The sequence below is a fragment of the Bubalus kerabau genome, chromosome 4, assembly GCF_029407905.1.
Source record: "Bubalus kerabau isolate K-KA32 ecotype Philippines breed swamp buffalo chromosome 4, PCC_UOA_SB_1v2, whole genome shotgun sequence".
Lineage (NCBI taxonomy): Eukaryota > Metazoa > Chordata > Mammalia > Artiodactyla > Bovidae > Bubalus > Bubalus kerabau.
Genome location: NC_073627.1, coordinates 151,355,640 through 151,377,294, shown reverse-complemented (window position 1 = coordinate 151,377,294; position 21,655 = coordinate 151,355,640). Strand labels below are relative to the sequence as shown.

The 21,655-nt window shown below is 37.7% G+C and overlaps 1 protein-coding gene across 7 annotated transcripts in view; it reads right to left on the bottom strand.

Moving 5' to 3' along the window:
- CENPP (centromere protein P) overlaps positions 1–21,655 on the bottom strand; it is a 237,068-nt gene that overhangs the window by 182,251 nt on the left and 33,162 nt on the right. For 6 of the 7 annotated variants that reach the window (XR_008713798.1, XM_055579055.1, XM_055579057.1 and 3 more), the window contains exon 4: positions 18,470–18,558. The exons of the other annotated variant lie outside the window; for it this stretch is intronic. Coding sequence is in view for 5 of the 6 variants with exons in the window: in XM_055579055.1 (XP_055435030.1) it covers positions 18,470–18,558 (89 nt within the window). In the remaining variant the exon portion in view is untranslated. The remainder of the gene's footprint in view (positions 1–18,469; positions 18,559–21,655) is intronic. 7 annotated transcript variants of the gene reach the window in all.

Sequence of the window (21,655 nt, the reverse complement as noted above, 5' to 3'; positions counted from 1 at the left end):
TCTTATGACCCAGAGCCTTCTAAAATTTTTCAAACTAGCCAGTGTAAGCCTGTTCACCTTGACTTACCTTTTCCTTACCTCAGAAACCACAGATGACCAGTTTCCCCCTCTCCCACTGACTCCTGACCTATTCTAGTGGCGCCTGTGGCATGATGTACCCCTCCTTGCAGGAAATGTGAGAAAAAAACTATCTTTCCAATCGTAATCATCTTTCTGATCTGATGTACTTACCATACTCAAATAATTTTAAAAAATCTTTTAAAATAGTTTCCTGTGCATTTATTACTAACTTTAAACATTAGCCAGGTAGTATATATGAACATAGATGTTTATTTCACATGTAATCTGTTGCTTCCTGTAGACAGGAAAAAGACTACCCTAGACTAAAAAGCCTCTTGATGAAAGTGAAACAGGAGAGTGAAAAAGTTGGCTTAAAGCTCAACATTTAGAAAACTAAGATCATGGCATCTGGTCCCATCACTTCATGGGAAATAAATGGGGAAACAGTGGAAACAGTGTCAGACTTTATTTTGGGGGGCTCCAAAATCACTGCAGATGGTGACTGCAGCCATGAAATTAAAAGACGCTTACTCCTTGGAAGGAAAGTTATGACCAACCTAGATAGCATATTCAAAAGCAGAGACATTACTTTGCCAACAAAGGTCCGTCTAGTCAAAGCTATGGTTTTTCCAGTAGTCAGGTATGGATGCGAGAGTTGGACTGCGAAGAAAGCTAAGCACCAAAGAATTGATGCTTTTGAATTGTGGTGTTGGAGAAGACTCTTGAGAGTCCCTTGGACTGCAAGGAGATCCAACTAGTCCTTTCTAAAGGAGATAAGTCCTGGGTGTTCTTTTGGGAGGACTAATGGTAAAGCTGAAACTCCAATACTTTGGCTACCTCATGCGAAGAGTTGACTCATTGGAAAAGACTCTGATGCTGGGATGGATTGGGGGCAGGAGGAGAAGGGGACGACAGAGGATGAGATGGCTGGATGGCATTACTGACTCGATGGACGTGAGTTTGAGTGAACTCCAGGAGTTGGTGATGGACAGGGAGGCCTGGCATGCTGCAATTCATGGGGTCACAAAGAGTCGGACACAATTGAGTGACTGAACTGAACTGAGACTATATAAACAGCAGTAGAGAGGTTTATTCTCTCCATACTTGGTCATTCAGGCAAATAACCCTGTAACCATGAGTTAAAGAACACACTGGAACTGCTTCTCAGAGTGATCTCACCAACCTAGTCTTCATGGAAGCTAGTGATATTTCTATGAAAGTGACCAATTTGTGGCATGTCTTGATCACTGAGTAAAAAATAATGATCACTGAAGCTACTTTTAGAGTAATCTTGGTGAATTTATTAAAATTTGGAATAGTAAGTAACTCCATAGAGCAAGTAGCTTATGGAAGTCAGCATGGAGATTAATTGAATTGATTCTTGGAAAATGATCTAAAATTGTCTCAGGCATACGAAAAAAGAGCATGCTTATGTAATAACCATTCAGCTTATGTGTAAAATGATTAATCTGAGTAGTTTTATCCTAAATCTCTTCCAGTTAGAACTTTTTATGCTTTTGCTTTTTCAAAAACAACAGCAAAAAAGCAAAGAAGTCATCTGGCACATAGATTTCATTCTCAAAGAGTCCCTGTAACTAGATCAGTTGAGTGTATTGTAAATAGTGGTGGGCACATATTCTTACTGAAGGAGTTTAGGAATCTATGCCACAAGTAATATCAAACAATAGGCGATCTGTTAGATGAAGTAATTTTATGTAGAGTGGGTGGCCCAGAGGAATACAAAACTGTAGCTTTAGTTTTGCTGAGATGCATTCCCCAAATATTTGCTCACTCCATGCTGTAAACGAGAGACCTATTAATAGCTTAAGGATGTTCTTCTCATAGTTCTATTAATCCAACTCCAATAAGTTCCATTATTTCTCAGAAATATTTTTATTCTTTGATTTGTTATCCTTCATATAAACTTCTGGAATGGTGCAGAAGCTTGCAAATAATTTTATCCAGTTCCTTCATTTTGCAGATAAAGAAAGAGCTCCACAGAGTTTAAATATTTTTCCTAATTCAGAGGTGTTAGTCATTAGTTTAAAACCAATGAAATGTGTTATATACTGGTACACTGTCCTTGTTATCACATATTTGCAAACTAAAGATAACATATATATATATATATATATATACACACATATATACACACTAGATGATTATAATACAAGGCAACATATGATTCATTTTTAGAGAGTACCTAGAGTTGATACCCAGCGAGGTATCAACTCTATAATAACTATATAACTATATAACTAATAAGGCAAGGTTAGCTCCCTGATTTACTCATATGTCACCTTGTAGAAGAATTGATGCTTTCAGTTTGTGGTGTTGGAGAAGACTCTTGAGAGTCCTTAGACTGCAAGGCAATCAAACCAGTCAATCCTAAAGGAAATCAGCCCTGAATATTCATTGGAAGGACTGATGCTGAAGCTCCAATAATTTGGCCACCTGATGCTAAGAGCCTACTCATTAGAAAAGACCCTGATGCTGGGAAAGATTGAAGGCAGGAGGAGAAGGAGACGACAAAGGATGAGATGGCTGGATGGGATCACCGGACATGAGTTTGTGCAAACTCCAACAGATGGTGGACAGGGAAGCCTGGTGTACTGCAGTCCATGGGGTCGCAAAGAGTTGGACATGACTAAGTGATGGAACAACAAAAACAATATCTTCTAAATAAGGCCTTCCCTGACCACCTTATTTAAAAGTGAATAGCTCTCATTTATCACGTATATTCCCTATTTCCCATCCCACTTTATTTTCCACAATACCACTTATCACTATCTAATATTGTTCAATTATATTATTATTGGCTTCCTTGGTGGCTCAGACAGTAAAGAATCCATCTGCAATGCAGGATACCTGGGTTCAATCCCTGGGTTGGGAAGATTACTTGGAGGAGGACATGGCTTTATTATCCCTGATACCACTTTTCACTATCTAATATTGTTCAATTATATTATGAGAGACTAATACAGTACAGAGTACATAATACACATTCAACACCTATGTATTTATTTATTTTTAAATTTTCATTCTGGGGCAGAAGAGGTATCTTTTAAGACTGGAAAGTCTTTTTATGCCAAAATGTAAGGAAGTGTTCAAAAATATAGGAGTAAGGAATTGTACATCTTTAAGAAAAATAAGAATGATAAAATATCTATAATAAATAGATATGTACACATATGCACACACACACAGGGTGAAGGGTGATTTATTTCTTAAGCAAGGTCTAGTGTTTATTGAGAAATGTAAAGTGAAGTGCTGGAGTTGAAAAATCATCAGTTTGCAATCACCATAGTAAAGAGCAGATTAGATAAGAATCACCAGGTGGTGCTAAATATAGGCAGAAATTTTAATGAGGAGTAGCATCTGCATGGTCATAAAATGTCTCCCCACAGATTGCCTATTAGTTGTGAGGTTAAAAAAAAAGCAGTGATGATATAGTGGAGAATCAAGTAACAGTTTGGCTGATGATTAAAATTAACATCACCTTTGAGTAACAGATATCTGAAAAAGACAAAACATCACCTATACAGTATTTTGTCTAACATAAGAGCAATTGATGAGAAAAAAATTCAAGATAAAATTAAAAACATTTCTATATGTGGCAGGACTGGGGGGAGGTGAAAGACTTGTATTTTGTAAAGATGGCAAAGTCATAAAGTGCTCTTAAATTGTTCCAGATTAAAGAAATCTATAAGACACGACAACTAAATGCAATACTTGACCCTAGACTAGTTCATGTACTGCAGAGGAAAAGAAAACACAAGAGAGCACATTATTAGATCAACTAACCAAACTGAAATATGGATGGCAAAATAGATAAAAGTATTGTATCAATGTCAGTTTATGAGGACTTCCCTGGTGGTCCAGTGGTTAAGAATTCACCTTGCAATACAGAGGATGTGGGTTCGATCCCTGGTTGGGAAATTAAGATCCCACATGCCATGGAGCAACCAAGCCTGCAGACACTCTGGTACTCCTGCACTGCAACTCCTGAGTCTGCACACCACAACTAGAGAGTCTGTGCTGCAACAGAAGATCCCACGCGAAGAAACAAAGACCCTGTGTGCCACAACTAAGACCTGATGCAGCCAAATAAATAAATACAAAAAACCAGAAATTATTTTTAAAAATGTCAATTTATAGAGTCATTCACTGCACTATGAGTACAGAAGAGAACACCTCTATTCTTAGGTTGTACACCAAAGTACCTAAGAGAACAACAGAAATGGTAAAAACCTGGTTAAATATAACAGTCTACCACTTTTTAGTTCCTTAAGTTATACATCATGGTTGAAAAGTAAAAAACTATAACGTTGTCTGATGGGGTTTTCAGTGCATACATATGAATGTAATTCATATAAAATCTGAAACACGAAGAGACAGAAAGAGATCTATATGGCTATAAGTATTTCCAGACAGTACTTGTAGTGGTGAAGTATTAAATCTAAGTAGACTGTTAAAAGTTACCTTATGTAGTTGAAATATCTCAGACAGACAATAAAAATAATAATATTATCAATACTTTTCTAATGCCTGAGAGATGAAATTACTCTCCAAAGAACAAAGGCTTATAAACAGCAGTTGTTGTTGTTTAGTCACAAAGTCATGTCTGACTCTTTCGCGACCCCATGGACTGAAGTCCGCCAGGCTCCTCTCTCCATGGGAATTTCCAGGCAAGAATACTGGAGTGGGTTGCCATTTCCTTCTCCAGGGGATCGTCCTGACCCAGGGATTAAACTTGAGTCTCTTGAATCTCCTGCATTGGCAGGCGGATTCTTTACCACTGAACCATCAAGGGAAACCTATAAAAAGCAGTAGTTATTTCATTAGAGCTTCCAAGGTCAAACTGATAAGACATTTTGATCTTCATCAAGCAAGGGAGCAAAAAATATGCGCTCAATCATGTGATGTTGGAGTGAGCCAAGAAATAAAAAATAAAAACTACAATGCCCAAAGTTTAAACACACACACACACACACACACGATACTCGGAGAAAGAGAGAAAAAGAAAAAGATAATTTTGTTACATAACTTTTTAAAAGAACTGTATTTAAAGTGGATTAAGTCACAATTCCCTCACTCCCATTTTATATGTCCATAGTATACTATTTTAGAAAGTGTGCGTGTGTGGGTGAGAGAGAGAGAGAGAAAGAGAGCATGCATGTGTTGGCTCTTATAGCTGTAGGAATTATTGCGTTTTATCTATTTTTCCCAAGCACAGTTAAAACTTCACTAAATGTAAAACAGATGTTATGGACTTCCTTCACTAAATGTTGGCAGTGGTGCCTTTCAATTGCAACTATGATAGTCAAAAACGTAAAGTAACTCCAAATGTCTCTTTCTCAAGCAAGGATAAAGTAAGTACAAAGAAAAATTTGGACTAAAATTTTTAAACTTAAAAAAAAAAAAATCCTAGGAATCAGTTTAGTCACTCATTCGTGTCAGAGTCTTCGTGACCCCATGAACTGCAGCACATCAGGCCTCCCTGTCTATCACCAACTCCTGGAGCTTACTCAAACTCATGTGCATTGAGTCAGTGATGCCATCCAATCATCTCATCCTCTGTCGTCCCCTTCTCCTCCTGCCTTCAATCTTTTCCAGCATCAGGGTCGTTTCAAATGAGTCAGTTTGTCACAACAGCTGGCCAAAGTACTGGAGTTTCAGCTTCAACAATCAATCCTTCCAATGAATATTCAGGACTGATTTGCTTTAGGATGGACTGGATGGATCAATCTCCTTGCTGTCCAGGGACTCTCAAGAGTCTTCTCCAACACCACAGTTCAAAAGCATCAATTCTTCAGTGCTCAGCTTTCTTTCTAGTCCAACTCTGACATCCATATAGGACTACTGGAAAAACCACAGCTTTGACTACAGGGACCTTTGTTGGCAAAGTAATGTCTCTGCTTTTTAATAAGCTGCCTAGGTTGGTCATAACTTATCTTCCAAAGAGCAAGCATCTTTTAATTTCATGGCTGCAGTCACCATCTGCAGTGATTTTGGAGCCCAAAAAATAAAGTCTGTCACTGTTTCCACTGTTTCCCCACTATTTGACATGAAGTACTGGGACCAGATGCCATGATCTTAGTTTTCTGAATGTTGAGCTTTAAGCAAACCTTTTTACTCTCTTCTTTCATTTTCATCAAGAGGCTCTTTAGTACTTCTTTGCTTTCTGCTGTAAGGGTGGTTTCATCTGCATATCTGAGGTTATTGATATTTCTCCTGGCAATGTTGATTTCAGCTTGTGCTTCATCCAGTCCAGTATTTCTCATGATGTACTCTGCATATAAGTTAAATAAGCAGGGTGACAATATACAACCCTGATGTACTTCTTTTCCTATTTGGAACCAGTCTATAGTTCCATGTCCAGTTCTAACTGTTGCTTCTTGACCCGCATCCAGATTTCTCAGGAGGCAGGTAAGGTGGTCTGGTATTCCCATCTCTTGAAGAATTTTTCACAGTTTGTTGTGATCCACAAAGTCAAAGGCTTTGGCAAGTCAATAAAGCAGAAGTAGATGTTTTTCTGGAATTCCCTTGCTTTTTTGATGATCCAGTGGATGTTGGCAATTTGATTTCTGGTTCCTCTGCCTTTTCCAAATCCAGCTTGAACATCTGGAAGTTCATGGTTCATGTATTGTTGAAGCCTGGCTTGGAGAATTTTGAGCATTACTTTGCTAATGTGTGAAATGAGTGCAATTGTGTGGTAGTTTGAGCATTCTTTGGCATTGCCTTTCTTTGGGATTGGAATGAAAAATGATCTTTTCCAATCCTGTGGCCACTGCTGAATTTTCCAAATTTGCAGGCATATTGAGTGTGGCACTTTCACAGCATCATCTTTCAGGATTTGAAATAACTCAACTGGAATTCCATCACCTCCACTAGCTTTGTTCATAGTGATGCTTTGTAAGGCTCACTTGACTTCGCATTTCAGGATATCTGGCTCTAGGTGAGTGATCACACCATTGTGGTTATCTGTGTCATGAAGATCTTTTTTCTATAGTTTTCCTGTGTATTCTTGCCACCTCTTCTTAATATCTTCCGCTTCTGTTAGGTCCATACCATTTCTGTCCTTTATTGTGCTCATCTCTGCATGAAATGTTCCCTTGGTATCCTAATTTTCTTGAAGAGATTTCTAGTCTTTCCCATTCTATTGTCTTCCTCTATTTCTTTGCATTGATTACTGAAGAAAGCTATCTTATCTCTCCTTGCTATCTTCTTTGGAACACTGCATTCAGATGAGTATATCTTTCCTTTTCTCCTTTGCCTTTCACTCTCTTCTTTTCATAGCTGTTTGTAAGGCCTCCTCAGACAACCATTTTGCCTTTTTGCATTTCTTTTTCTTGGGGATAGTCTTGATCACTCCCTCCTGTACAATGTCACAAACCTCTGTCCATAGTTTTTGAAGCACTCTGTCCATCAGATCGAATCCCTTGAATCTATTTGTCACTTACACTGTATAGTCGTAGGGGATTTGATTTAGGTCAAATCACTGAATGGTCTAGTGGTTTTCCCTAGTTTTTTCAATTTAAGTCTGAATTTGGCAATAAGGAATTCATGATCTGAGCCACAGTCAGCTCCATGTCTTGTTTCTGCTGACTGTATAAAGCATCTTTGGCTGCAAAGAATACAATCAATCTGATTTCAGCACTGACCATCTGGTGATGTTCATGTGTAGAGTCTTCTCTTGTGTTGTTGGAAGAGGGTGTTTGCTATGACCAGTGTGTTCTCTTGGCAAAACTCTGTTGGCCTTTGCCCTGCTTCATTCTTTACTCCAAGGCCAAATTTGCCCATTACTCCAGGTATTTCTTGGCTTCCTACTTTTGCATTCCAGTCCTCTATAATGAAAAGGACATCTTTTTGGGGTGTTAGTTTTAGAATGTCTTGCAGGTCTTTATAGAAGTGTTCAACTTCAGCTTTTTTAGCATTACTGGTCAGGGCACAGACTTGTATTACTGTGATAGTGAATGGTTTGCATTGGAAATGGACAGAGATCATTCTGTCGTTTTTGAGATTGCATCCAAGTACTGCATTTCAGACTCTTGTTGACTATGATGGCTTCTCCATTTCTTCTAAGGGATTCCTGCCCACAGTAGTATATATAATGGTCATCTGAGTTAAATTCACCCATTTCAGTCCATTTTAGTTCACTGATTCCTAAAATGTGGACACTCACTCTTGCTATCTCCTGTTCAACCACTTCCATATTGCCTTGATCCATGGACCTAACATTCCAGGTTCCTATGCAATACTGTTCTTTACAGCATTGGACTGTACTTCCATCACCAGTCACAATCACACAACTGGGTGTTGTTTTTGCTTTGACTCCATCTGTTCATTCTTTCTGGAGTTATTTCTCCACTGATCTTCAGTAGCATATTGGGCACCTACTGACCTGGGGAGTTCATCTTTCAGGGTCCTATCTTTTTGCCTTTTCATACTTTTCATGGGGTTCTCAAGGCAAAAATACTGAAGTGGTTTGCCATTCCCTTCTCCAGTGGACCACGTTTTGTCAGAACTCTCCATCATGACCTGTCTGTCTTGGGTGGCCAGTACTAGGTCTAAAATCAATGATTATCAGAAGTTAATTCACTAAAATACTATCAGTTACTCTCATACACTGCTGGTGGGAATGCAAATTGGCATGGTCACTCTTGTTAACAATTTGGCAGTTTATTAGAAATTTAAACATATTTTTATCATGTGACCCAGCAACCTCACTTCTGGTTTTTACTCTAGAAAAAAGAAAGTTTAAATTCACATAAAAACCTCTACTGAGCAGTATTATTCATAATCACCAAAACTGGAAATAACTTTAATGTCCTCCAGTAGATGAATGTATAAATAAAATATTATCCATACAACAGAATACTACTCACAAATGAAAAGACAGATGAATCTCAAAGGCATTAGGCTAAGGAAAGAAGCCGATCTCAAAAGGTTACACGACTTCACTTATTTGACATTTCATAAAATGAAAAATTGCAGTAATGAAGACCAGAGCAGGTTTTGCCATGGGTTAACAGTATAAGGGAATTTTTGCATTGATGGAAGTGTTTAATATCCTGATTGTAGTGAGCACACAGAAACCATCTAATTGGAATAATACAGAAGGAAAAAATTAAATAAAATTAATGGAGTCCCAGGGACATGTATGACAACACCAAAAGATTTTATAATTATGTTGACAGAGACCCAGAAGAAAAGGAGAAAGAATGTTGATTGAAAAAAATATTTGGAAAAATAATGGCTGAAAACTTGCCAAATTAGGTAAGAAGATACAAACTTACAAATTTAAGAAGCTCAGAAAAACCACAGCGAGGATAAACTCAAAGAAATCCACGCTTAAATATATCGTAACCAAACTATTGAAAATTAAAAAGAAAACTTCATGAATCAGTTAGAGGAAAATAGACACATGCCATATAGAGTAACAAAGATTCAAAGAGAATAGATTTCTCAACAGAAACCATGGAGGCCAGAAGGAAGTCAATTCAGATTTCAATATCTAGTGCAAAATTTTTAATAAATGAAGGTATAATAATGATATTCTTAGAAAGAAGATGAAAAGAATTTGTCTAACTCAACCTACTCAAAAGGAAATGATTCTAGAGGAAAAGGTTTGGCTAGGGCACAGGTTTGACCTCTGGTTGTGGAACTAAGATCCTGCATGCTGCATGGTGCACAGCCAAATAAAATTGACCTGACTCTTAAAAAAGAATAAGCAAATGGTCTGTGAATCAAAATTTGGTAATATGAGAAATAAATAAAAACAACCCAAATCATAAAAATCTGCATAGCTATATCAGACTGTTAAAATATATTAAAACCTAGAAAATAATAATTGTAATATTATCTGATGGGGTTAAAATGTATGTGGAAGTAAATGATGGCTATAATATGAAGAGATAGGCATGAAAAGGAACCTATTTAGTACAAAATTTCTATTTGAAGTGGTAAAATATTAATTCTAAGTAGACAGTGATCCCTGTATCAACCAGTTATATACATATATATATTATACACATAATACACATTTAGATATATTATTTTAATATATATACTTATAATATGTAAGAGATATAGAAAAAAGTCAAATTAAAGTGGAATTTTAAAAAGTATTCAAAGAATCCAGAAAAGATACAGAAGGGAAAAATACAAGAAAAAAACAAAGAGAACAAATACTGCTGGGTAGAGCCCAATCCAAACAGATCAACAATTACCTTAAATGGAAATAAATCAAAGATCTAAATGTAAAAGGTGAAAATATAAAAATTTCTAAAGATTTTGAAGATAGCCTTCATGACCTGAGGTTAGGCAACAAGTTTTCCGACATCATATCAAAACATGAGCAAAAAAATAAATAAATAAAGGCAAAATGTGATCTTGAAACCAAAATATTGTGCTCTTTGAAAGATACTGTTAAGAAAACGAAAAGACAAGCTATGGAAATGGGAGAAATATTAGGAAATTTCATATATGATAAAGGACTTGTATGCAGGTATGCAGAATATGTAAAGAACTCTCAAAACAATAGTGAGAAACAACCTAAAGAAGCGATATAAGAAAAAAAAGCATTTGCAGGAAAATGAGATTCTACTACACTTCTACTAGAATGGATAAATTTAAAAATACATGCATACGAAGTCCTGGAGACCTTGCAGAGCAATAGGAACTCTCATACATTGCTGGTGGGAACACAAAATGGTAAAAGCCTCTGGAAAATGGCTTGACAATTTCTTAGAACAAACAAACAAAACATGTGCTTATCATATGACCCAACAGTCCAACTCCCAAGTATTCATCTTAGAGCAGAAATCAGTAAACTTTCCTTAAAATGTCAGATAGTAAATACATCAAGTTTGCAGACAATGTGGTCTATATTATAACACTGTAAAATTAATTCACTCTGATATTTTACAATGAAAGCAACTACAGACAATACTTAAGAAATGGACACGACTACGTTTCAATAAAACCTCTCTTATAAAAATAGGTAGCTGGGGACTTCCCTGGTGGTCCAGTGGTTAAGATTCCACACTTCCCGTGCAGGGGGCACAGGTTTGACCTCTGGTTGTGGAACTAAGATCCTGCATGCTGCATGGTGCACAGCCAAATAAAATTGACCTGACTCTTAAAAAAGAATAAGCAAATGGTCTGTGAATCAAAATTTGCCCATCTCTGCCTAAGAGGAATGAAAACTTACACTCACACAAAACCCTTCACACAAACGTTTAGAACATCTCTATTCATAATAGCAAAAATCTACAAACAACCCAAATGTCCTTCAGTGAGTAAAAGGATAAACAAACTGTGGAATATACATGTAATGCAATACTACTCAATAATAAAAAGAAAAAGCTATTGATACACACAAAAATATGAATTAATCTCAATGGAATTAGCTTTAGTGAAATAAACTAGTCTCAAAAGTTTACATACCATGTGATTCCACTTGGAAAAGGCTAAATTCTACTGATGAAGAACATACCAAAGATAGTCAGTGCCTAGGAGGAAGAGTAATGGTCATATCTAAAAAGGTCAGCATGAGAGTTTTTTAGTATTATGGAATTGTTCCTTATTCTGATTATAGTGACAGTTTTATGAATTTATATTTGTGCTAAATTGACAAGACTTCTATGACAGAAAGTCAATTTTATTGTATGATAATTGAAACATACTAAAAAAATTATGAAAGAAGAGAAAAAAGGAGGGAAGGAAGGAGAGAGGGAGGGAGGGATGGAAGAAGGAAGGAAGCAAAAAGGAGAGGAAGAAAGGAAAGACAGAAACGGAAGAAAGAAAAGAAGAGAAAAGAGAAAAATTATGAAAGAAGTCACACAGAGAACTTTGAGGAATGACTGGTCCTGACAATGAGGTTAAAAGATCGGTGAGTGGACGGCTTTAATACTTGGTTAGACAATTTGAAACAATAATTATCTCCTTTACTGGAATATACAAGTAAGGAGATCACCAAGAATAATTACATGGAAAAGCAATAATTAAAAAAAGATTATTTTTAAAAAAGATAAGAAAATTTGAAAATCAGATACATAGAACTTTTATAAATGACAAGTACTGTCAGTGAAGTTATAGACTCAATGGATAAGCAAAGAGATTTCCTGGTGGCTCAGTGGTAAAGTATCTGTCCGTCACTGCAGGAGATGTGGGTTCAATCCCTGGGTCCGGCAAGATCCCCTGGAGAATGAAATGGCAACCCACTTCTTTCTGGGAAATCCAGCAAGAACATGGACAGAGGAGCCTGGTGGACTACAGAGTTGCAAGAGTCAGATATGACTTGTGACTAAACAACAACATGGATAAATGCATAGGAAGAGATGCTCAAACATCATTAATTATTAGAGAAATGCAAATAAAAATTAAAAGAGGTACCATCTCACAACATCATTAAATGGCCATCATTAAAAAGTCTACAAATAACAAACCTTAGAGAGGGTGTGGAGAAAAGGGAACCTTCTTACACTGTTGGTAACAATGTAAGTTGGTACAGCCACTGTGGAAAACAGCATGGAGGTTCCTCAGAAAACTAAAAATAGAATTACCATATGATCCAACAATCCCATTCCTAGGCATATACCTGGACAAAACTATAATTAAAAAAGATACATGGGGGTTTCCCTGGTGGCTCAGTGGTCAAGAATCTGCCTGCCAATGCAGGAGACATGGGTTTGATTCCTTACCTGAGAAGATCCCACATGCCGTGGAGCAGCTAAGCCTGTGTGCCACAACTATTGAGCCTGTGCACTAGAATGGGAGAGCCAAAACTGCCTCGCACCCTGGAGTCTGTGCTCCACAACAAGAGAGGCCACCATAATGAGAAGCCCGCACACCACAAGAGAGTTGACTGGCATGCTGCAACTAGAAAAGCCCACACAGCAATGAGGACACAGCCCAGCCAAAAATAAATAAATGAGAATGCATCTTAAAAAAAGATACATGCACCACTGTGTTCATAGCAGCACTACTCACAATAGCCAAAACATGGAAACAATGTAAATATCAATCAACAGATGAATGGATAAAGATGTGATATACATATACAAGGGAGTACTACTCAGCCACAAAAAATTATGAAATAATGCCATTTGCAGCAATATGGATGCAACTAGAGATTATCATAATACTAAGTGTAGTAAGTCAGAATGAGAAAGCCAAATACCACATGATATCACTTATATGTGGGAACTAAAATATGGCACAAATGAACCTATCTACAAAACAGAAACAGACTCACAGACGTAACGAACAGCCTGCAGTTGCCAAGTGGGAGAGGGGAGGGAAAGGAATGGACTGGGAGTTGGTTAGTAGATGCAAAGAACAAGGACCTAATGCATAGCACAGAGAACTATATTCAATACCCCGTGATAAACCATAATGGAAAAGAATATAAAAAAGAATGTATATTTGTGTATAATGAGTCACTTTGCTGTACAGCAGAGATTGGCTTACCACTGTAAATCAACTATATTTCAATTTTAATAAAAGACTCAATGGACAGGGGTTTAAGAGCAGATTATGGGAAACTGGGATTGACATACACACTCCTATATATAAAATGGGCTTCCCAGGTGATACTAGTGGTAAAGAACCTATCTGCCAATGCAGGAAATGTAAGAGATGTGGGTTTGATCCTTAGGTCAGGAAGATTCCCTGGAGGAGGGCAGGGTAACCCACTCTAATATTCTTGCCTGGAGATTCCCCTGGACAGAGGAGCCTGGTATTATAAATCAACTACACTCCAATAATTGTTTTTTAAAAAAGACTAGTCAGAAAATTAAGAAATAATTACTGCACCAAAATACATATCTGAGGAACAATCAGAAATAAGCACAAAGATATGAAGGGACAGAAAATATAAAGAGTAAGATAGATACAGAAGATAAAAAGATAGAATGTCCCAAATTCCAGATTGAGAATCAGAGAAAATTAAAACTGAACCACTTCTACGAAAAACGTAAAAAGTTGCAGAGAGGGCCATAATCATGGAAAATCTGAATAATCTATAAAATCATAATCTTTCTTGAGCCCATCAAAGATCTGAATCACAAGGCAACCAAATAAATTAACATTTTTCTTCCTCAAAGGAGAAACAGGACACATAAACTATTCACCCTTGGTTAAACAGATGGGAGGGAAGGAGCCACCATACAAGCGGGTAACAAGAAATTAGCTAAAATTCCAGTGAATTCTCAAAGGACAATTGTGGGGTAGATGTCATTTTGGAACAGATGGGAACCCCAGGCACAAAAGGACTCCACCAGAAAGATCATGGCAGGAGCCCAGCAAGAGCTCCCCTCATTGGCACAGGCACAAAGAGGTGATCAGCTGCTGCTGGGGTTCAAAATGAAGCCAGAATTTTTCTCTGGTAGGAAGCCAAAACTATAAATTGCTAAAGAAGCAGCAGGAAAGCAATGCAAAAAAAAAAAAAAAAATCCCTTTTTTCCAAGGAAGGAATAAAAGTCAAACCCATTTGACCCTGGGGGAAGGGCAGAAAATGCTCAGGTTACATAGAGAAAGATCCATTGCTTTGTAAAGAAAGACAGAAATTAAATACCTCTGTTCCATGGGAGGGGTACAAAATCTTTTGGGTGCAGGATCCTACAGTAAAACCAAGCATAATCCTGTCACCATAGGAGTGGGGAGGGGGAAGGACAAGGAACTCTCTCCCACCCAAGACCAACCCCAGACCCAGGATGAGTTTGGCTGCACTGGGAAGAGCAGGAAAACTTGTGTTCCCAATCCCCAAGGTGCAGGTCCATAGGATCTGCCCAATACTAAGGATGAACCATGGAATATAAATCTCCCTTTGTTCCCACCATGAGCCTAGCACCAAGTAACAAGTATCGACACCTACTGTTGGAGAGTGTCAAGTGCAGGGAGAAACATTCCCCTCTGAGATACAGACGTACAGGAATTACTAAAAGTTGAGAGTGAAGCTAGAACACTGATCTATTCCAAACATAAGGAAGAACTAAATTTGAAGTTGAGTTTGAATTCACTGTTGGAAGAATTTGAAATCTTTAGTGACTAAAGTTAATAAAAGAAAAAAAAACCCCAAACCAGCTCAATTGCTGACTACCTTGAATTAAACCCCATACTAACAGCCTGATAAGTGAAATGTGCTCATTTCTGGGCATAAATACTATTTGTCTCAGTCTCTACTGAAATGTCCCTCAATAGATGGACATTTACTGAAGTCCATCAGTCAATAAAAAAATTATGAGACACAGAAATTCAAGAAAAGATGAACTACTGTAGACAATAGTTCATAGTGACAACAGTAACATAGTGATAGTAATATTATTATTATTATTAGTTAATGGTAACTAATAGTAATAGTTCTGTAGTCACCAGAATTGAACTCAAAGATGACTCAAATGTTGATAATATCAGATACAGGCTTTAAAATAACTATGATTTAAAATCACAGAGAAAGAATAAGAATGGTGGCTGCTAGTTCAGTTCAGTTCAGTCGCTAAGTCGTGTCTGACTCTTTGCGACCCCATGGACTGTAGCCTGCCAGGGTCCTCCGTCCATGGGATTCTCCAGGCAAGAATACTGGAGTGGGTTGCCATTTCCTTCTCCAGGGGAATCTTCCCAACCCAGGGATTGAACAGCTTTCTTCACAGTCCAACTCTCACATCCATACATGACCACTGGAAAAACCATAACCTTGATTAGACAGACCTTTGTTGGCAGAGTAATGTGGCTGCAGGTTAATTATACTATTATTTTTATAGATCCATGTATCCCTCCACTTCTCAAAAGTTTGAGTCAATCCACTTTACTTTTTATTTTTAAATTATTTACTTAATTATGGGGCTTCCCTGGTAGCTCAACTGGTAAAGAATCTTCCTGCAATGCAGGAGACCCCGGTTCAATTCATGGGTCAGGAAGATCCCCTGGAAAAGGGAATGGCTACCCACTCCAGTATTCTGGCCTAGTGAATTCCATGGACTGTATAGTCCATGTGGTCGCAAAGAGTCGGACACAACAGAGCGACTTTCACTTTCACTTGTCATTTATTTATGGCTGTGCTAGGTCTTCCTTGCTATGAAGGCGTTTCTCTAGTTGCAGGGATCAAGGGCTACTCTTCATTGCAATGTGAAGTCTTCTCATTGCAATGGCTTCTCTTGTGGAGTATGGGCTCTAGGGCACATGGGCTTCAGTCGGTGTGATTCCTGGGCCCCGGAGCACATGCTCAATAGTTGCGGTGCACGAGCTTAGCTGCTACACAGCATGTGGGATTTTCCCAAACCAGAACCCATGTCTCTGCTTTGGTAGGTAGATTCTTTACCACTGAGCCAGCAAGGAATACTCACATCACTTTACTTCTACCAAAGACCTATATTATTACCTCTTCTTGCTAATCAAAAGAAATCTGAAAAGAATCTTCACTTTTACGAAAAAAGGTGAAAAGTGAAAACAGGATTCAGGGTTTGTTTTGCAGCAAGCCAACATGCACCCTGAGCAGCGAGACTGGTACCATCAAGCTCCTTCCCCAGAAACCACACTCAGCATCTCAGCATCAAACTTTGAACTGTGTCTGTGACTATCTGTGCTATATCTTGATTTATTCTGCACATCTATTAGCAGAAACTGTCCAGAGGTAACAGCTTCTTTGCTTTACACTATTTTGACTTACAAAAGGTTTCATAGGAATGCTCTATTTTTGGAAAGCAGGAGGAACCTATATTTGAAAATGTCCATAATAAACATTAAAGAAAAAAATAACTATGATTAATAGATTAAAAGATCTAGTAAGAAAGCTAGATAATATTCATGAAAAAATGGGGAATTTAAGCAGAGAGAAAAAATTAAGAATCAAATGAAAACACTAGAAATAAAAACAACATTACTTTAGAGATGATGAATCCCTTCAGTGAGCTCATTGCAGACTGGTCTTCAGAACTTGAAGATGACATAATATATCAAATGTTTTAACATATAAGTAATCAGAGTTGGAGAAGAATAAAGAGAACAGGACACAAAAAGTACCTGAAAAGATATGGCTAGAAATGTTCACATAAACACTCTCTAGAAATAGCAGAAACTGTCAAAAAAAAAAAAAAAAAATAGATAGGAAAGCAGCCCCCAAAATGCATGCATACACAAAAACAATATAGCAGACTTCTTTTCACAACCTATGTACTCCAGTAGACACTGGAGGAATTTCTTTAAAGACGTGTAAGAAAAATTGTTAATCCAATTGTCAAAGGTCAACAATAAATTCCTGGTTTGCCTTCCCATCTTTCAGTTTTCTAAATCCTTTGCAGGATCCTTCAAATCTATTCAACATACATTTTAGAATTCGTCAAGGTTCAGTTTCAGTCCTTTCTCTATTTTCTATATTCTCTCCACAGGCAATCTCATTCTTGCTCAAAGTTTTAACTTTACCCACTGGTGGAAAACCCCAGTGTTTATATCTACTACTTATCTCTTCTTAGCTGCCTACTTCTTATTTTCACTTTAGTGTTTCAAAGGCACTTATGTTCAACATGTCCAAACTGAAGCCACAATCTCATTTGACATGCTCTTCTTGCAACTTTTCCTATCTCAACAAATGCAATCACCATCATCAAGGAATTATCATTTGTCAGTGATTCCTGACCCCTCTTTTTCAACCAATATCATGCCTATTCAATGGTGCTTCCTAAATATACCCCATCTACCCAGTCCTCTATCTCAACCACCATTTGTCTAGTCCAAACTACAAATTTCTGTTTCCCTGAACTGTTTTAATGGGCTAGTCACCGATCCTCCTGTATCCAATTTTGCACCCCTTAAATCCCTTCTCCCTGCAACATCAAGAACAATCCTTTCCGAGATGTCAAAATTTTGCCTTGCTTAGGCTCTGTTTAAAATCTTTCCATACCTTCACATTTGTCATAGGACTATGGTCAAGCTCCAAAATCCATAATGTGGACCTTACATACATTGCTAACTGCATCTTATCCAACACTCCCCCAGTCACTCTGCCCTCCTGTCAGTTGCTAACAGATGTCATGTTCCCCCTTAACTTCCCTGGTGGCTCAGAGGGTAAAGCATCTGCCTACAGTGCGGGAGACCTGGGTTTGATCACTTGGTCAGGAAGATCCTCTGGAGAAGGAAATGGCAACCCACTCCAGTACTCTTGCCTGGAAAATCCCATGGACAGAGGAGCCTAGTTGGCTATAGTCCATGGGGTCGCAAAGAGTCGGACACGACTGAGCGACTTCACTTCACTTCACTTCCCCCTTAGCACAGTGCCTACGTATCAGGACCAAAACTGGTGTTACGCTTTTAGAGGTATTTTGATATTTACTTATCAAGAAAAAGAACAGGTAAACTTAAAATTGTAAGCTGAAAGAAATATCTTTATAAAAAGAAGTAGATATCTTACCTAGACACAAATTCACTCAATTCTGAATATTCAGTGGGCTCCATTATTATGCTGAGGTCAGTAATAACAGAAGATAAACTCTCCTTATCCTAAAATAAGAACAAAAAAATAAAGCTTTTTTTTTTTTTGTATCAAAGCACAGTCAACTTTTAAATAAGGAGAAAAAACTACTTTCAAAATACGCCAAATGAAATGTCACTAAGTTATAGGAAAAGTAACCCATAAAAAGTACTGCAAATATGGGTTACTTAAAAAATTTTTTTTATTGGAGTACAGTTGGTTTATAATGTTGTGCTAATTTCACATGCACAGCAAAGTCAATCAGTTATACATACACAGACATTCACAGTCTTTTTTTGTTAAGATTCTTTCCCCATATAGATCATTACAGAGTACTGAGTAGAATTCCCTGTGCTACAGCCCTGATTAGTTATCCATTTTATATGTAAAATGTCTATATATGTCAAAAAGCTGGCTTAAAATTCAACATCCAAAAAACTAAGATCATGGCATCTGATCCTGTCACTTCATGGCAAATAGACAGGGAAAAAATAGAAATAGTGAAAGACTTTATTTTCTTGGGCCCCAAAATCACTCTGGACAGTGACTGCAGCCATGAAATTAAAGGATACCTGTTCCTTGGAAGAAAAGTTATGACAAATCTAGACAGCATAAACAGTGTATTAAAAAGCAGAGATATCCTTTGCTAACAAAGGTCCATATAGCCAAAGCTATGTTTTTTTCAGTAGTCATGTATGGATGTGAGAGCTGGACCATAAGGGAGGCTGAATGCTGAAGAACTGATGCTTTCAAATGGTTGTGCTGGAGAAGACTAAGAGTCCCTTGGACAGCAAAGAGATTAAACCAGTCAATCTTTAAGGAAATCAATCCTGAATATTTTTTGGAAGGACTGATGCTAAAGTAGGAGTTCCAATTCTTTGGCCACCTGATGCAAAGAGCAGACTCATTGGAAAAGACCCTGATGCTGCGAAAGATTGAGGGCAGAAGAAGGCGACAGAGAATGAGATGGTTGGATGGTATCACTGACTCAATGGACATGTGTTTGAGCAAACTAGGAGATAGCGAAGGACAGAGAAGCCTAGTGTGCAGTCCATGGGGCCACAAAGAGTCGGACACAACTTAGTGACTAAACAACAACATGTCAATCTCAATCTTCTAATTTATCCCTTTCCCCCTTCCTCTTATTAACCATAAGTTTGTTTTTTACATCTGTGACTCTTTATGTTTTGTAAATAATTTCATTTGTACCATTTTTTTTTAAGATTCCACGTATAAGTGATATACATTTGTCTTTCTCTATCTGATTTCACTCAGTATGACAATCTCTAGGTCCATCTATGTAGCTGCAAATGACATTATTCCTCCTTTTTATGGCTGAGTAATGTTCCATTGTACCGCATCTTCTTGATTCATTCTTCTGTCGATGGATGCTGAAGTTGCTTCCATGTCCTGGTTATTGTAATCAGTGCTGCAATGAACACTGGGGTACATTATCCTTTCAAGGATACCACTCTAATGGCAGAAAGCGAAGAGGAACTAAACAGACTTTTGCTGAGGGTTAATGCTGGTGCTGCCGCTGCTAAGTCGTTTCGGTTGTGTCCGACTCTGTGCGATCCCATAGATGGCAGCCCACCAGGCTCCCCCGTCCCTGGGATTCTCCAGGCAAGAATACTGGAGTGGGTTGCCATTGCCTTCTCTGAGGGTTAATAAGGAGAGTGCAAAAGCTGGCTTAAAATCCAGCATGCAAAAAAGTAAGATCATGGCATTCCATCCTCTCACTTCATGGTAAACAGATGGGGAAAAAGTGGAAACAGTGAAACAACAAAGAGTTGGACACAATTTAGTGACTGAACAATAAAAAATCCTTTCAAACCATGTTTTTATTCAGATTTATTCCCACGAATGGGATTGACAGCTCTATTTTTAGTCTTTTAAGGACCCTCCATACTATTCTCCATAACGGCTGTACTGATTTACGTTCCCACAAACAGTGTGAGAGGGTTCCCTTTCTCCACCCACTCTAGCATTTGCTTTTTGTAGATTTTTTGGTGATGGGTATTCTGACCATCACCAGAATCATCAGTAAGGTGATACCTCATTGCAGTTTTGATTGTATTTTTCTAATAATTAGTGATGTTGAACATCTTTTCATATGCCTCTTGCTATCTCTATGTCTTCTTTGGAGAAATGTCTATTTGGATCTTCTGCCCACTTCTTGATTGTTCATTGTTTTGGTATTGAGTTGTATGAGCTGTATGTTTATTTCAGAGAGTGATCCCTTGCCAGTTGCTTCATTGGCAGATATTTTTTTCCCATTCTGTGGGTTGTCTTTTTGTTTATGATTTTCTTTACTGTGCAAAAGGGTTACTTCTTTTTAAAAAATATTATTTATTTATTTGGCTGCACTGGGTCTTCATTGCTGCATGGGCTTTCTCTCTAGTTGCAGTAAGTGGGGGCACGGGTTTCTCGCTGAGTTGGCTTCTCTTGCTGCAGAGCACAGGCTCCAGAGCATTCATGCTATAGTAACTGTGGCACATGGGCTCAGCAGTTGCGGCTCCTGGGCTCTAGAGCACAGACTCAGTAGTTGTGGTATAAACCTTAGCTGTCCCACAGCATGTGGGATCTTCCCAGACCAGGGATCAACCCTGTGCCCCCTGCATTAGCAGACAGATTCTTTACCACTGAGCCACTAGGGAAGATCTGGGTTATTTCTTAAAAGAATGCCTCAGATCCTCACTCCAAATCTAAACAAAATGAAAATGAACGCTGAGTGAATTACTTACTTCAATGTAAACACTGAAGCCATAAAATATGAGGAAGAAGTATAGACATTTAACTGATTACTGAGTGAGAAAGAACTTTCTAAGTAAACAACAACAACAAAATAGCAAATATGATTACATAAAAATACAAACTATTGCTATAAAATGACATAACTAAAAGAAAAGTAATAAACAAGGAAAATTTGTTCTATAAACATGACAAGGAGATATGAAAACTTAAGAGAAAAAGGCAAAGAACATGAACTAAAAACTTAGAGGTAAATGACAAGTTACATGGAAAAAAAATGTTCACTCTGACAGGATAAATGTAAATATAAAACAATGAGATGACATGTTAATCTATAACATCATTTTGATAATGCATAACTTAAAAAGTTTATAC